Here is a 16,739-nt window from a genome sequence, read left to right on the forward strand (position 1 = left end):
CTTTGTGACGACGATGGAGGGGAAGCTTGCGATACCCCTCAATGTGTACAGAATGTATAGGCTCGGTATACGAAGTGTTGGACTTTCAGCTGAGATCAAGGTGAACAACCTTTCCGATTACGTAGAGGTCGATTTGTGGTATCACTTGTGATATAAGAACAGCGCCATTTCCTCGATTTTCGAGGCTGCTCCCGAGATCCCCATACTGTTCGATATCTCTATCACTACTCCAAACCAAACACAATGGTCAGCGACGAGCAGATCGAGCATGAGCGTCGCCAACACGCCCGCGTCGGCTCATACTTTCTCGGTCCCCGCGCCGAGAACTTTGATCTTCTCAGTGAATTCTTCACTTATGTCTTGAATGAACAGAAAAACACGCGGGAGAATCTCTACAAAGATGATCCAGCTTTCATCACTCAAGATATGATCAAGACTGAGGAGTTCCAAGGTAGTATCGCTCAACTCCGTGAAGATGTCAAGGATATCTCCAAGAAGCTGTCGACCAATTCCATTCCGTTTTGGTCGCCGAGGTATAATGCGCATATGAACATGGATGCTGCTATGCCTAGTATCATCGGATGTAAGTAGAGTTCACACGCTGGTGAACGCTGCTGATGGGATGGGATGTAGATATGGCGGCTATGATGTATAACCCTAACAACGTTGCCACAGAGGCTAGTCCCTACACTACTGGCGTTGAGCGTCAAGTCGGGGAAGATCTGTGCCGCATGCTGGGCTATGGCTATGGTGTTGGTGGTGAGGACTCTGATGTTGTGCCATGGGGCCACATTACCTGCGTCAGTAAACTCGTCCTTTGTCGTGATGATGTCTAACAATATTGCAGGACGGTTCGGTCGCCAATCTTGAAGCTATCTGGGCGAGTAAGTCTATGATTCTACCTATTTTCACTTTGCTTGTCTCACCGATGACTTAGTTCGAAACCTCAAGTTCTACCCGCTATCACTTAAGCTCGCCATGGCCGAAGGCGCACCACTCAACTTCCTTACCCGTATTGAGCCGCCTTTCAAGGTCACCACGTGCAAGGGAGAGGACAAGCCCTTCAACGAGTTGTCTACTTGGGAACTTCTCAACCTGAAGCCAACCGCAATTCTCCAGATCCCCACTCGCTTGACGAGCGAATATGCCATCTCCGCCACTTTCTTGCAGACCGCTCTGCACGATTATCTGATTCAGACTGTGGGAAAAGAATATGTTGATCAGAAGTTCGGTATTACCAAACCTGCCAAGTTCTTCGTCAGTGCTACGAAGCATTACTCTTGGCCAAAGGGTGGAGGTAAACAAACCGTCTCGTGCGTTACAGCAGACTTGCTAACAATATGCAGCTATCTCTGGTCTCGGTTCCGATAACTTTGTCGACATTGCCGTTGACGAAGAAGCCCGTATGGACATCTCCAGCCTCCGCGCGCATCTTGAGTCTTGCATTGAAGGTGACGATGAATCTCAGTACACACCCGTCTTTGGCGGTGTCGTCATCATCGGATCGACTGAACATGGTGCCTGCGATCCGCTTCGTCAAGTCGTTGAGCTTCGCGAAGAATTCCAAGCTCGTGGTCTGTCGTTCGCCATCCATTGTGATGCTGCGTGGGGAGGTTACTTCTCGTCCATGATTGAGCGCAGGATGTTCGCTCCCATTCCTGGTGGAGATCTGCCGTTTGTGCCCAAGTTGGCTATCCAGCCTTATACGAGGGAACAACTTGAGTGTCTGCCTTTTGCTGACAGCATCACAATTGATCCTCACAAGTAAGTTCCCAGGTCCCATAGAAGATTTGTTCTAACAATTGTCGATAGGTCCGGTTATATCAATTATCCTGCCGGTGGCCTTTGCTACCGTGACCAGCGCATGCGCTACCTCATCACCTGGACCAGCCCGATTGTTTACCATCAAGGCGACGACAAGGGAAGTATGGGCGTATATGGTGTTGAGGGAAGCAAGCCCGGAGCTGCAGCAGTGGCAACATGGCTAACTCACAAGACCCTCGGGCTTGAGGTTGACGGGTATGGTAGACTCCTCGGAGAAGCCATCTTTACCTGCACCAAGGTTTGTGCCACCAATAATCCCAACAGCATCTATACTGACGCTCTCACAGCTCTACTGTCACTGGGCTACTTTGACCAAGCCTGAAGATGACCTGATCGTCGTACCCCTCATTAGACTACCCATTGAGCGCAACGGTGGCTCAGCTGAGGATGTTGCGAAAGAAAAGGAACGAATCCGCGAAAAGATCCTTGGAGTCAGCAATGAGGATCTGTTCAAAGATGAAGAGACTTGGGAGCTTCTCGAAACTCTCGGCGGCGATCTAATGATCAACGCCTTCGCTTGCAACTTCAGGATTAACGGCAAGGCTAATACCGACATCGTAAGTTATATCACTGTCGACTTGGTGCATATACTGACGAACATCAGGGAGAGGCCAACTACCTCAATCAACGTATCTTCCAGCGCCTCTCCTACACCATTGAAGATGATAAGACGCCAATCTCTGATCGACCTCTGTTCCTGACCTCGTCGTCATTTGGTGAAAAGCCTTATGGCAAGTGTTTGACCAACTTCAAGCAACGTCTTGAACTTTCAAACAAGGAGCATACTGCCCATGGAGACCTGACATTCTTGGTCAATGTGACGATGAGCCCTTGGCCAACCGACTCGCCATTCCTTGAGAGTTTGGTCACGTCCTTCAGAAAGATTGCAGAGGAAGAGGTGCAGGTAAGCTTTCCAGATTTAGCCTTTCATGACTTATGCTAACAGTTGTAGCATGTTCTCACTCGCAACACCGAGAATCCAGACATTCACGGCTTCGTCGTCCAAGGCCATGACAAGATCTACCTAGTCCACATTCCCATGTTCAACATGGCCGCTCACCGCTGGCAAGTCATCATCACCGTTGAACTCCCCGGCGACGTCAAAGAGCTATATCAGAAGCTTCGCAAGGAGAATCCAGACAAGTTCTACACCATTGCCAACGTGGAGCCTGAGAAGCTCGGTAACCTTCTTGAGTCAACTGGCGATGTCGAATTCCGACTGGATGACGGCATTCCAGCTAATGGTGACGTTGAACCTCTGGCTAAGTTCAAGCTTTCCAAAATCCAAGTTGTTGTCAAGCGATCCATGTCGCATGATGACTTGGACAAGAAATACCCAGATAGAATGCCCTTCTATCTTTATGGAAGCAATGCCGAGGCTAATATCGATCACGTGCTGAGAACATCGCCTAATGCCCAGCTTAGCGGAGATCGCGTCAAACTCAATCTCGAACCTGCACTGAGCGATGAGCAGCTTGGTAAGGGTGTAGTCGCTGTACTGGAAGACGTCTATGAGAACTCAATTCAGCCGCTGTAAGTGTCTTCTTCTAACATTGGCGTTGTTCGTGCTGACATTTTGCAGACCCCAAGAGGAGAACGAGGAGGGAACCTTGGTCCTGAAGACCGATGCACCTGGGCTGTCGCTTGTTGCCGATCATAAACACAGGGTCTCGGTGTACAACAACTACGATGACTTCCTTGGAGGGTCTAAGCCCATCTCAAGTGGTGACTTGAATCTCACATCAAAGATCTTTGCTGATTGGGGAATGGTCAACATGGATTAAGCATCATTAGACCATCAATGTAACTCATGAAGAATCCGTATTAATTCCAAATCATGACTACTCTAAATGAACTACCGAGCAATGCATATAATAGCTAAAACGAATGTTGATCATCTCACTTCTTCACAGAGTCAGAACCCATTTCATAGACCGGCTCCTGCTCACGCGCCTCAGGACCAGCCATCTCATACGCCGGCGCAGGTGTGTGAAACGGCGGGGGCGATGGCTGTTGATGCCATCCCCCGGGTGAAGTTGGTCCGACACTTGAGATAGGTCCACTCATCATCGATATACGAGCATCTGATGGCGCAGGAGATGCCGCCATGCTGTGATCAGGATAAGGCTGCACACCTGGTTGGAAATACTGTTGCTGAGGATAAGGGTTCTGGTTCATAGGGGCGGGAGGAGGAGCTTGTTGCTGAGCCATGACTGGTTGAGCTGGAGCGGGAGCGGGAGCGGGTTCAGGCTTGGATTTACGTCTGCGCAGCAGGCAGAAGACACCAAGACCGATGAGGCCAATGAGAGCGACACCACCGACTACACCACCGACAATAGCACCAACAGGTGTTGACTTGCTCTTCTTGGTAGGCTCAGGAGCTTCCGAAGTAGTAGTAGTTTCTGCCTGTGTCTCTGTCTCGCTTGCCTGTCCAGCAGAGCCACTACCGCTGTCGGTGTTGGTGGCTGATAGTGACTGTGATGCGATGCCGTCGCTGAGAGTTGTAGTCTTGAAGTTGGCATTCTTCTGGCCGTCATATGTAAACTCGACAGATTGTGCTTTCTCGACGGATGTGGATGCACAGCGATAGTCGGCAATACCGCTTGGGTAGGCATACGTGCGGCAGAAGGGCGTGTCGGAGTCGGTACTGAAAGATCAGTTAGTATTGAGAATCTGAAACAGCGATGATGGTGTCTCACCATTTAAGATAGAAAGTGTTACTCTGACACACGTCATCGCATGAACTAGGATTGACGGCTACACTAGACTCGACACAAAGGATATAGATGTCGTTGCCGCAACCGACAAGACCGGTACGACTAGTGGCGGCCCATGAACACGGACGACCATTGCCGCAGGTGACTGCAGCGCCTGCTTGCCCAGACAAGTATCCGCATGTTGCGTCGGGCGCGATAGTGACCACCAGAGGCTCACTCGAAGAGGCTGCTGCTTGACGTGCGTGAAGTCCATTGTGGCCGACAAGCAGTTCTGCTTCGTGGACCAGACCGTATGGGGCTTCGGTTATTGCTGGTGCTGCATCGCGCACGCGGTTCCTTTGAGCGGCGTGAGCCATCTCCATTGCATTCGTAGCTTGGAGCAGAGCTCCAAGGAGGAGAGCCTGTGAAGTTGACCGCATGGTGAACCTGCAAGCCAAAAACCGTGAAAGTTGGTACGAAGAATGGTAAGGAAAAAAGAGATGCACGAAGAAACAACCAAGACAAGGGACAGGCGACGCGATTGCAGGAAACAATTGTTTTGAAGGAGCCAGCGCAGAGCGACAATGCGGCTGGGATGCTTCCCCCCTGGGCAGATCAAAACGCCACTGAAGGGCCAGAACCAATATCGTGTGACAGGGCTTGCAGAAGCTGAATCCTCCATACCAGGGTCCCCTCAGCCGCACCCATTCGGGATGATTGTTAGCAATCTCCGCCTCGAAACGGAGCTAATGACACTGGAAGAGGACTTTTAGACGATGGCTTGAGGTACAAAAATAGCGAAACCGCGATTCTTGGGGAATATTTTGAGGTTTATCTCGTCGGCGAGGGATATGCAGGGACCATCACGGCGTGGGGAAGGGTCCAATTGCTTCAAAATGTTGTTGCTACGACAGGATAAATTCCATTGACCGTGCTGCCCGATTGGCGCAGAGACCTCGTTTTCCCAATCAGGTACGCGATGACACCACACAAGCTCTTGTTGCTGGCACCTACGGACCCTTACTCAAGCACTGCCCCTCTACCATTCCGCATTCGATTTATCTCCATCGCCAGCCAACAGCAATCTATCTCAAGCCCAGACCGAATAAAGAAAGAAAAGCAGCAGAATGAGGCATACGATAACAGTGGCGAGGCATAGAGCAGACACAGATTGACCGTCCCTTGCTTATCGTCGCACAGCTTCCCGTAAACAGCACCCCTGCCTCTATACGAGATCTGCTCCGCGGTGCAACACTTGATCCTGACAGCCCAACTCAATTGGGCATGACCCCCCAAGACCGCTGTTTTGCAAAAGCTTACTCCGTAGCGTGAGCCGTTTTCATTTCGGCGAATATGCTTAACATCCGCCATGTCATGTCTCATTGGCTTGGCGTCGGGAGCTGAAAGATTTCGGCGCTATGATTTGGGACTATTGGTCTTGGCAACTGTCTTACAGTCACAGCCCCGGAGAATGAGCCTTGTAAGGCTCTCGACGAGAAACAATCGCGGTAACGTTGCGGTAGGTGACAGGTCTTGGCTGAATCGCTACGAAGAAGCTGGGCGGGCAATTGAAGAGCAGGATATGTAGCCAAGACGAGAGGCTCTGTGAAGACCCGAGCAGCGGAGGACCTGTGATTAAATGGTGTAGAGAGTGGTTCTGTGTTGGTGCTGGTGGTCTAGATGCGACCCCTTGGCCGCTAAATTGAGGGGTTGAAACGCCACGTCTGGGACACATCACAGGCCAGACAAGATTCAGTAAGTGTTGCTTAATTGTTGCTTCAACTTCTCGTTCAGCAACATTGATTACGTTGCTGTAGAAAATACAAGTGTAAGTTTCCGGCTGGGAAAATAACCTTACAAGCCTTTAGCACACATATGGAAGAATCACTCAAGGCGACCAAGTCCCGCAGATTGAGGTTTGTGCACAACATGCATAATCCTTATGCTAGCAACCTAGGACTTTATGCACAGAAACATCTGTCAGCAAATACTAACCTGTGATACGCGGAAGGGACACAATGACATCATTTATCTTTCTCATCTCTCATTACTGTGAGCCAAGGCATTCGCCAACTCCAATAGACGCATTTTCACAATAACCATACCTTTTCTCCATAACATGGTCGTATTATCCGACTTGCCTGACGAGACCCTCGACAGAGTTTTCGACTTCGTCACAAGTGACCGCGTATCCCTTGAAAACGTCAGCCTCGTGAACAGGCGCTTCAACAAAATCGTCTTTCCTCTCCTCGTACGCCAATGGAACAACAGCCAAGAATGTCTTGAGCCTTCCATCGAGAGATTTGCCCTTCATCTTCTCCGAAGCCCTGAACTTCGGAGGCACGTTGAAAGGCTGGACTTTGGATATCTTCGACCCTTGCACGATCATGATCCCGATTCAGTTGACTTGAGCCCTGAGAGTCTAATTGCTCTAGCAAACGCTGCTGAGAAGGACCTTCAAGTATCCGAGTTTCTCTCAACTCACGTGTGCCATCGCATACGCCTCGGGTGCGAGGATGCTATCGCCGTGTTGATCTTGGCTTGGTGTACGAGGTTGACCCATCTCAACATCACGATACCATCTTTCTATCCTGAATCTCGCCAACACTTTATGCCTTTGCTTTACATGAGAGAAGCTGTTAGTCGATTGCTTGATGAACCGGCTGAGATGGCATCGCAATTGCCTCTGGGTCGGATTCGTCATGTTACCCTACAGCCCTGGAACAGGGAGACAACTTTCGACATGGCGTATGCTATATCGTTTCTGCACCTCCCTGGTATCCAGACGCTCTGTGCCCATGGTTTATTCGATGACCCGGATGATGGGCTGGGTAGCGAGGAAAATGAACTTCCTCTAACACATCTTGACGACTACGTGCTCCCTTTTCCAGTTTCGACATCACCCATCACAGAGTTAACCATTGTGGGATTTTTAGGATTTGGAGTCGTAGATTTCATTACTGCATGTAGGTCTCTCATAAGGCTCAGTGTTCGAGCTGACTATGGGCTGGAAATCTACGGTTGGCCGGACCAGAAAGAGCTAGCAAAGGCTATTTTGAAACATAAATGTTCTCTGGAAGACCTGGACCTCGACATTAGTATCCCGAGATTCCCTAACCCAGACCCTGTTTTGGAGGAAGCCTATTCACAAATGTTATGTATCCGGACTCTTGCGGTCCATATCACGGACCTTTTCGAAGGTTCCTGGTCCAGCGACGATGAGAACTGTATCAAGATCGTCCTCGATCGAATACCTCAAACTACCCAGGTTCTCAAGCCCCGTTCCCACATGTTCATCGAAAGTTGGGTCTGCAGTAGTAATGACGTGTTCCTCGAGCCATACCTGGAGGGCATTATAGAATTACTCGAGAACGCTGGACCACAAGGGAAGTTCAGCGAGTTAAGAGTCCTAGATCTCTCGGAAGCATTTGTGGATGACCCGATTATGTTTGATATTAAGAGGATTAAGCAATTGGCTACATCCAGAGGGGTCAAGCTTTTGTTGCATGATTGAAGTAAGCCCGTACCTTGGAGAAATATATACGTATTTTGAGATGATCATGAACACTTGGACTCTTATAGTTATAATCCACTATCTCTACCACTTTTACTTATTGATTCCGGGAAAATCTCAGGTTGCAGGTTCGTCCCTTTCCACATGATGTGATACTCAATGCCGAAAGCCTGTTCACTGAGTACTTGCAACGCTGGACGCGCGTCTTAGCTGCAGCTGTAAGCAGTCCTGGTATTCTCAAGCCTCTCTGGCAATGGTGCCACGTATAAAGCAGCGACCCGCAAGTTTGTCAAGGTCGACCAATAGTACGCCAAGAGTCAGAAGGGATGCAACTCAGCTCTACACCATTCTCTGCACGACCTTTGAGTTCAGGTTGCACATGTGCGGGGTTTGTTTCTTCAATTCCCAGTTTATAAAGTGATGAAATTGGTAGACCCTACCCCCGTGCTGTAATGCAACTTCCCATGGCTATAAGTATTGTCCATTGGGCTGATACTTGTCATTTTACCTCCTGATTGTTGCGGCCCAAATAAAAGCCTGTCATCTCCCGTAACCCATCCACCTGAAGTCAAAGTTACTGTGGCAGGCAGCCAAGCCAATATGTCATTCAGCAGTCTCTGCAATATCTGCAGGGACGTGGACTTCCATGGCATCTTCACAGGCCGTGATTACGCCAATTACCCCGATGGTTTCAACCCGTACCGGGCAGATCTCGACTCTCGGAAACAGGTCCCGAGAACCTGGGGGCACATCAGAATGCATGTGCGATGCTGTACCTTTTGCATGTTGACTTTCCATCAGATACGGACACTTAGGATGATGACACGCACCTCAAACCGTCTGAACGTACCCGACCCTTTCCCGGATGCAAGAGAAAATGAGATGGTGATTACGGCGGTCGAGATAGGAACAGGCATGTTTGACGGAGAGTTTACGCAGTGTATTGGCTTTCATAACGGTACATATCGGCATCCCAGCCATGGTTCACTCATGATTCGTGGTCTTCAGCTGAGTTCTCCGAAGCGCTCTCCTACAGCGGCTTGGGAGCGCGCACGTCAAGTCAAGGAACAAGCCGAGTCGCGTTTGGGACTTCAAGCAAACAAGAAATTGAACATAAAATTTGGGAGCTGTTTTGGCGGGAGACTCGTCGGCGCAGATATTGACTTTGAACTCTGTAAAACCTGGTTAGATCTTTGCAATGAGCAGCATGAGGAGTGCATGGAGTACAAACCAGTCGGCAAGATAACTCGGCCAAACAGGCTTATCGATGTTCAGAGTAACTGCATTGTCTCTGGATCCTCTTCACACGATGACTATGCTGCCTTGAGCTACGTCTGGGGTGGTGGTATACCTGGTACCCAGCTAACGACCTCCAACGAGAAAGAGCTCCAACAAACAGGGAGCCTCTCCGCACCAGGCATAATTTTGGGCCATACCATTACTGATGCCATGAATTTCTGTCGGCAGATCGGTCTGCGCTTCTTGTGGGTCGATCAATTGTGCATTCCCCAAAAGCCGGGCTCGGTCGACCCAGAGATCCACCACATGGCGTCAATCTACTCCGGAGCAACTTGTACTTTGGTTGCCTTGAGCAGTAATTCCTTTTGCGACCCCCTCCCGGGAGTCCGGCCGGGCACACGGCAGCCAGAGACACAACACAAGGCTACTATAAGGGGTTTGAGTATCATGACATGCTACCCATCGCTCTTCACTGAGATAGAGAGCTCAGTCTGGTTCAGTCGCGGCTGGACATTCCAAGAAGCAGCGTTCTCGAGACGAATCTTTTTCTTCACGACGTCACAGATCTTCTTCCTTTGTCGCGAGACGATGTACTGCGAGGAAAGTGTCTGGGAAGTACCAGGCGGTAATTCTACGGCAGCTTCAGCAAACACCGAAACGACAGAGGCTGGGAGAATAAAGGATCTGATGCTCCTCCGCTCAAATGGATCGTACCCAGAGGGGGGCTACTACAGGATTGTAGAAGAGTACACCAAGCGTACCCTGGGTCATCCTGAGGATATCCTCAATGCGTGGGCCGCCGCGGTCCAGTGGATGGAGGAAGACAAGAAGTGGGGATCGACATGCAGTTTTGGTCTTCCCTTAGACCAGTTTGGGTTCGGGCTGGGATGGCAACCACTCCATGGCCATGACCCCCATCCTGATCATCAACGGACTGACTTCCCCAGTTGGAGTTGGTCAAGCTTCCAGGGTCCAGTTGAGTGGTGCCTTGCAGTACCATCCAGTACACGGACGTCTGGTGGTGGACGAGAGAGTGGCTGGGCTAGGTCTGGCATTATCCAAGAGACAGACATCGACAAGGCGTTGTGTGAGAGATATGATAAATATCTTTCACCAGTTCGTACATCCCAGAGTCCTTTCGCGCAGCAAAATCCTATCCTGGAGTTCAAAACCTCAGCTGCTCACATCACAGTCTCCAAAACGCCCGATGGTAGGATGGAACTGCCAAACTTTGACATAATAGGGAAAGACGGGTATTCGATCGGAAGTCTGCAGTGTGATCCTGGCTGGCGTGCCGAGCAACCAGAGCAACTGGAGTTTATCATCTTTGCCACTGCTAAACTGACGGATCCAGAGCCTCCACAGTACTCGGGATATACTGCCGGTTGCGGAACAAGCCGATATAATGCAAAGATGAGCGGTCGCTTGTTTTCCGATCAATACAGCTTTGACGCCGCTGTCTCTCAGTGGCAGGATTTATGCTCAAAGGAGCGATTTGTGGTCGATTTAATGTGTATCTCCAGAGAAGATGACGGCCTCGCCAGGAGGGTTCAGGTTTGCCATGGCATATCCTTGGATCAGTGGATGAGCCTAGATCCCAAGGAAGTGTCAGTCAGACTCGGATGATCACATAGCAAGGTTGGCACTTCCTCAATCGAAAGGCTACTATCGCGGCCATACATGTCATCCTCGATCTTGTCTTCATTCTTTGTCAAAGCTAAATGTGGCTCAACAAAGCATAATTCACTCTTGACTTCGTTCAGCCAGCGAATCACTATTCCGTAAATCCCCCAGGAAGAGAGAGTTACCCGATGAAGCCATCACTGCAACGTTGGTGGGTCTGTTGGTTGGAACTGTCGCTGTGCCCGTGGCATGCATCGGATTACGTTACTGAACCAAGCAGTATTGTATGCTACATATGAGGTGTTTTTCTTATTCCCTGCCTTTCCGGAGCCGAACTCCGAGAATCACCTGATTGTTCTTGGCTTTATTGCTGTCTTTTCTCAAGTAAACACCTTTCCTCAATTCACTGGCACTCAACAACCATCTGCTGCTTATTACTGTCAAACAGACACATTACATCATGTCTGCGCCTACTCAAGAACCACATGAGGCATTGGTATAGAGACGCTGCGCCATTGACTGCGTTGAACGATGCTGACCTCTGTGGACAGGCCGCTGATACCTTTGACGATACCGACTCCACATTCTCTGGCGTAAGTTCAGCGGCGAGTCTCCCAATGGCGCCAGCCAGCACGCGCAATATTGCCCCTAGAGTAAGTGCTAAAGAAAACACTACAGACCGATTCAGAAAGCCTCGAGTCACTTCGATCAAGCGTTTTGCGCTTCCAAGAAGAAAATGGGAGAACCTACCACGCTATGAGTTCCGAAAGTGAGTCGTTCTAGTCGGCATCTCATTCATGACTAATATAAGATCCAGAATACAATTTTCCGAATGACGCATCTGAGAGTGACCGTTTGGGTAGGTCTATTGGCAGGCTTTCGTCTATGCTACGTACTGAGTTTTGGTGAAGATCTTCAGCATAATCTCTGGCTACTCACCCTTCATGGAGAACTTGGCCTCAGCCCCAAGATCAAGAAGCCAGCTAAACGAGTCATGGATGTTGGAACTGGAACTGGCATTTGGGCTATCGAATATGGTGCGTCAAGCAAGTCATTGGCTAATCTATACGCTGACCATCTGATCCAGCCGATCTTCATCCAGAAGCTCAGGTATCATTCCTCTTTTTCTCGGTCCGATTATCTTGGCTGACTGGTTCAGGTCGTTGGCGTAGACCTTAGCCCTATCCAACCCTCATTGTATAACTTGCTCTCATGCTCAGAGTCCATATGGCTAACCTGTCCCTTAGGGTCCCACCGAACTGCAACTTCGAAATCGACGATCTCGAAAAGGAGTGGATGTGGTCAGAGCCATTCGACTTTATCTTCTGCCGCGTCATGACAGGATCCTTCGCTGATATGGAGAAATTCGTTCAGAACGCCTACGAGTAAGTCAAGCTAAACTCAATCACCAATCTTCTCTTAACGTGCGACAGTAATCTCGAACCTGGCGGCTATCTCGAGATGCAAGACCTAACTTACCCCATCGCCTGCGATGACGGAACTCTTCCCCCAGACTGCGAAGTCCTCCGCTCCGGTCTTCTAAGCATCGAAGCCAGCGCTAAAGCAGGACGAGCTATTAACCTTGCTCCCAAGTACAAAAACTTCCTTAAGAAAGCTGGGTTTGTTGATGTGGTGGAGAAGCAGTTCAAGTGGCCTATTAACGAGTGGCCCAAAGACAAGCATTATAAAGAGCTGGGAAAGTGGTCTTATGCTAACATTAACAATGGCTTGGAGGGTCTGTTGCTTGGATTGTTCACGAGGTTCTTGGGCTGGAGCGCGGATGAGGTCCGCGTGTTCTGCAGTGCGATGAGAAAACAGCTGCGCGATCGAAGTATTTCTCGTTTCCATAAATTTCGTTTTGCCAAATCTCGTAACAGCTCGGCGCATATGTCATAAAGACGCTAAAAGCTTTTCCATCATATTCTCCACGTTCTCAAGCAAACGATTAGTCCAAGTTACCCAGCTTCCTCGAAAAGTCGATGGTCTCTGTGATTCCTTTCTCGAGACTGATCCAGTCCCTTCCTGCCCACTTTTGCAGCAGCTCGGGTGCAATATCGTTCTCGATCTTGTAGCTTAGAACAGGGTCGCCAGGCACAAAGTCTTCCTCAAAGTCTTCCTCAGGATATGCTTTACGCATGATGGCCAAAGCGTTGTTCCAGTTGAAAGACTCGGCCAGTGCTGGAATACGAGCGCCTTTGACATCTGGGTCGATAGCTGCTGCTACGTAAATGACAGCTGCGTCGGAGACGTGAGTGTAATAGACTATCTGGTCAGCTTTGTGAGACTCTTACCCAATCCTCTGTCAACTTACTCGTTGTGTTCTCTTTCAGAGCATCTGTCTTGCCAAGGTATAGTTGCTGCAAGAGCTGAGTAGGCATAGGCCCATAGTGTCTCGCATCCAGCGGATCACCTAAAATCCAGCAAGGACTAACAGAATTGAGCTCCCATGGGACATTCTCGTCTTTCGCGAACTTCCATACTGCCTTCTCGGCTTCAACTCTGGCACCCAGGTACACGGGAAGAATGCGACTCAACTCATACGGTGGCGGCGCCTGTGCGACCTTGACCAGGTCATCGTTCCACGTATCCTGCCCAACAGTCTTTGTCTCCCCCGGCTTAGGCCAGACTGATGACCATAATCCAGCTGCCACCACAAATCGCTTGACTGACGCCTCCTTGGTAGCAGATCGGCACACGGTCAAAGCAGCCTCAATAGCTGATGCGAAACCGACACTAGGATCTGGCGTATAATCGCCGATATTGGCGAGGTGAATGATAGCCGAAACACCTTTAACCGCCTCATCGAAATCTCCTGGCTTTGATGTGTTCGCGACAACTAATTCCACCTTTCCTTCGTCTGCGTGTGGCTTCACGGCTGGGTGCTCGAGCAGCCACTTGCTGTAAGAGAGATCTCTCACAGTCCCGCGCACTTTGAAGTCTTGCTTCAGAAGCTCTATGACCACATGGCTGCCGGTGTAACAATTCGCTCCTGTCACGAGGACCCATGAGCCTCGGGGAATAGCCGTCGGTAAATTGCTCATGTTGACTGGCGCTATTTAGTGCAGATTCTCTCAGTTATATGGTACGTTCAGAGCTCGAGAGTGTCAAAACTGACAGGAGATGGTCGTAGGAGAGATATGATGTGTAATCTAATCAACGTCGGAATCAGAATAAGATGAAGATGGGACGATATATGGAGCATCGATCCCCGCCTTCTTAGTGTGAACCCGGAATTTTCCAGCTTCCGCTGTCGCTAGCTTGCGGTGAGCCTGAAATCTAAATGAAGCGATCGCTTCCGATTCATTAGGCCGAGACTAAAGATTTTAGCGATACTACGAATGACGGAATCTTGGGTCAGCCGCAGCTACCAGCCATGACTATGTTTTACTGAGTAGAGCCATAACAAGAGCATCAGTAATCTCCAAAGAGTCTTGCTGTAGACTCTTCTCGTGTATATTTGCTGATAAAAACATTTTTTTCTGACTCTACCTCGGTTGAATCATTAGCTCAAAGTTCACGATAAAATCGATTGCCGTCAAGGATTATTGCGATCGGCTAGCTAGCTTCGTCTTAGTAGCGAGTTTGTGACCACTCAGGATCCAAGTTCCGTTACCCGACTCCCCGGGTCGTCAATCCCGGAAGCTTGGTCCCATAGATTACAAGCTAATGTTCCCGGAAAATCTTGTTCCAGTGTGTTACTTGATGCAATGGTTCGCTGTGACAAATGCTTTCCAGGGTCTTGTAAGCTCGGTTAGCACCTTGCGCGTGTTATGGAGCTTCGGGCTATTATTCGGATAATTTGGCGGCCTGACTCATCCGGGTACAGGTGAGTGAGATGATCCAGGGTAGCTTGAGAAACTGTTATGAATACAGGACAGTATATAGTTTGAAGTCTTCCAATGTGAACCATCATCTATATAGGCTTTCATGTTTTCCCTTATTTGCTCAGATATATCAAATTCAATGACCGCTACGTCTCTTTACGAGGGATTCCGTCAATGTTTTCGAGCTGTTCACGTCGAACTTCCTAACCCAACTGCGGAGTATCCTACGGTAGCTGATACTGACGGATCAATTCTTTACGAACAGCAGTTTTACCGTCTTCGCACAGCAATTATCGAACGCAACGATACAGTGACTCTAGAGAAATACCTACAAAACGCGCCATGGGCTGTCAAGAGAGGCCATGCTCTCGGAATGTGTTATGATCCATTCATTGTGGCAGCTAGACATGGGAGCCTCGATGCGCTCAAAATGCTCCTGGATCATTATTATACATTCATCAAGCCTGTTGGAAGAACTGACCTCGATGGTCGTTGCTGTCGAGTGTTGAACACAGCAGCTCATTGTGGCCATGTTAAGATAGTCGAGCTTCTGCTCGATCACCCGTTTCTTCAGGCTGATATCCACCATAACTATAATGGTTTCACTCCGATTATGATAGCTGCCGAGGCTTCTTATAGCAAGGACAATCTTGAGAAAAAAGAGGCAGTCATCAATTTCTTGCTCGATCGAGGTGCCCGCGCCTCTGACGCAGAATACACATGGGACTACTGTCTTGATCCCATAACCGGAGAGTCTACCCACAAGCAGGTGCCGGTTTTTATGACCTTGAACTTTGCTGCAGAGTGGGCAGGCGCCGATTTGATCCGCCGGCTCATTGAGAGTGGCGCTGATCCTCACGTCAAGATGATGGAGGATAAAGAATTCACAGTTCGCACTGATGTAACAATCATCTCCACCGCAAGTCGATGTGCGAACGTTGATGCTCTCAAAGTTTTGCTTGAATGCGCAAGCAAAGTAGGTGATGTGGCAGACGCAGTGTCTTATCGCGATAGCTGGGGAAGTGTGCTACTTCACTGGGCTTGTCAAGTCTCGATGGATGAAGATCCCCGTGAGGTGACTGCAGAAGTCATGGCGGAGAAGGTGCAGCGAATCATCGCAGTTCTTGGTCTGCTGCTAGAATGTAGCCCGAAAACGGTGAATACGCAGGATCAGTACGGAAATACGCCTCTACACTATGCAGCCAAGAACTACAGCAATTACGGACAAGAGCATACAGCCATCTTTCAGTACCTTTGCAGCAAAGGTGCAGGTTCCAGCTCTCTCAACAAAAATGGCAATACAGCATTGCACAGCTTATTTTCTTGCGATGGAGGACTACCGATCGATACAACCGCGATTCAGATTTTACTCGACCATGGAGCAAAAGTTACGGATACAGACAATGACGCCAATACGCCACTACACTTGGCAGTCAAGGACTTAGAGAATCTTGAAGCCATCGCTGTTCTGCTCGACCGTGGTGCAGACATACGTGCAAAGAACCTGAAAGGAAACACGCCACTACACGAAGCCGCGAACGGAATGTTCTGGCCTGGAGTAGTCGAAGAAAAGTACAAAAGCATGGGAGAAATAATTCGAAGGCTTCAAGGCGATGGAGGATATCTGATGGATGAGCTGAATGCAGAGGGAAAGTCTCCTCAGCAAATTCAGAATGAGAGAAGGAAGGACTTTCGGGAGAAGATAGATGATATTGAGAACGGATGGAGGCGCCGGGGATTATGCTAGTTGTAGAAGGTAGAGATAGATGACGAGTTGGCTCATGAGGGGTGATAAGCCATACTACAGACCGTCAGCCAGACCCAAAGTCACAGTAACTTGCAAGTCTGAGCCTTTCGATACTCCAGAAAGTTTGACAATTATGTCTGCGCAAGAGGAAGGAAGTAAATAAAAAGACGTCAACGACTAAACTTTGAATAGTTTATCTCTCTTTCTGGATATTTGAATGTCCCCTTCCAAGAAATCCAGGGCACGTTACGCGCTTGTGTAGCATGGATAGC

At 49.3% G+C, this 16,739-nt stretch overlaps 7 protein-coding genes; 5 read left to right on the top strand and 2 right to left on the bottom strand.

The window, feature by feature from the left end:
- Positions 1-243: 243 nt before the first annotated feature.
- On the top strand, positions 244-3,608 carry FFUJ_12697 (uncharacterized protein; the record flags this gene model as incomplete). XM_023582333.1 has 10 exons in its annotated part: positions 244-583; positions 634-800; positions 848-884; positions 938-1,297; positions 1,347-1,764; positions 1,813-2,062; positions 2,112-2,381; positions 2,429-2,728; positions 2,777-3,357; positions 3,407-3,608. 10 exons carry the CDS (start codon positions 244-246, stop codon positions 3,606-3,608), a joined length of 2,925 nt encoding a protein of 974 aa, XP_023434882.1.
- A 115-nt stretch (positions 3,609-3,723) lies between these two features.
- FFUJ_12698 (uncharacterized protein) lies at positions 3,724-4,960 on the bottom strand (the record flags this gene model as incomplete). XM_023582334.1 has 2 exons in its annotated part: positions 3,724-4,471; positions 4,524-4,960. The coding sequence occupies 2 exons, from the start codon at positions 4,958-4,960 to the stop codon at positions 3,724-3,726; spliced, it is 1,185 nt and encodes a 394-aa protein (XP_023434883.1).
- Positions 4,961-6,639: 1,679 nt separating this feature from the next.
- FFUJ_12699 (uncharacterized protein) lies at positions 6,640-8,034 on the top strand (the record flags this gene model as incomplete). Its single annotated transcript, XM_023582335.1, has 1 exon — positions 6,640-8,034. The coding sequence occupies one exon, from the start codon at positions 6,640-6,642 to the stop codon at positions 8,032-8,034; it is 1,395 nt and encodes a 464-aa protein (XP_023434884.1).
- Positions 8,035-8,634: 600 nt separating this feature from the next.
- Positions 8,635-10,899, top strand: FFUJ_12700 (related to tol protein; the record flags this gene model as incomplete). Its single annotated transcript, XM_023582336.1, has 1 exon — positions 8,635-10,899. One exon carries the CDS (start codon positions 8,635-8,637, stop codon positions 10,897-10,899), a length of 2,265 nt encoding a protein of 754 aa, XP_023434885.1.
- Positions 10,900-11,356: 457 nt separating this feature from the next.
- On the top strand, positions 11,357-12,746 carry FFUJ_12701 (related to methyltransferase; the record flags this gene model as incomplete). XM_023582337.1 has 10 exons in its annotated part: positions 11,357-11,392; positions 11,448-11,489; positions 11,575-11,665; positions 11,714-11,755; positions 11,808-11,933; positions 11,984-12,006; positions 12,056-12,093; positions 12,144-12,281; positions 12,330-12,681; positions 12,729-12,746. 10 exons carry the CDS (start codon positions 11,357-11,359, stop codon positions 12,744-12,746), a joined length of 906 nt encoding a protein of 301 aa, XP_023434886.1.
- A 95-nt stretch (positions 12,747-12,841) lies between these two features.
- Positions 12,842-13,937, bottom strand: FFUJ_12702 (related to NADPH-dependent aldehyde reductase; the record flags this gene model as incomplete). XM_023582340.1 has 2 exons in its annotated part: positions 12,842-13,158; positions 13,208-13,937. 2 exons carry the CDS (start codon positions 13,935-13,937, stop codon positions 12,842-12,844), a joined length of 1,047 nt encoding a protein of 348 aa, XP_023434887.1.
- Positions 13,938-14,859: 922 nt separating this feature from the next.
- FFUJ_12703 (related to ankyrin) lies at positions 14,860-16,467 on the top strand (the record flags this gene model as incomplete). Its single annotated transcript, XM_023582341.1, has 1 exon — positions 14,860-16,467. The coding sequence occupies one exon, from the start codon at positions 14,860-14,862 to the stop codon at positions 16,465-16,467; it is 1,608 nt and encodes a 535-aa protein (XP_023434888.1).
- Between the last annotated feature and the right edge of the window lie 272 nt (positions 16,468-16,739).

The sequence above is a fragment of the Fusarium fujikuroi genome, chromosome FFUJ_chr08 (genome assembly GCF_900079805.1).
Source record: "Fusarium fujikuroi IMI 58289 draft genome, chromosome FFUJ_chr08".
Lineage (NCBI taxonomy): Eukaryota > Fungi > Ascomycota > Sordariomycetes > Hypocreales > Nectriaceae > Fusarium > Fusarium fujikuroi.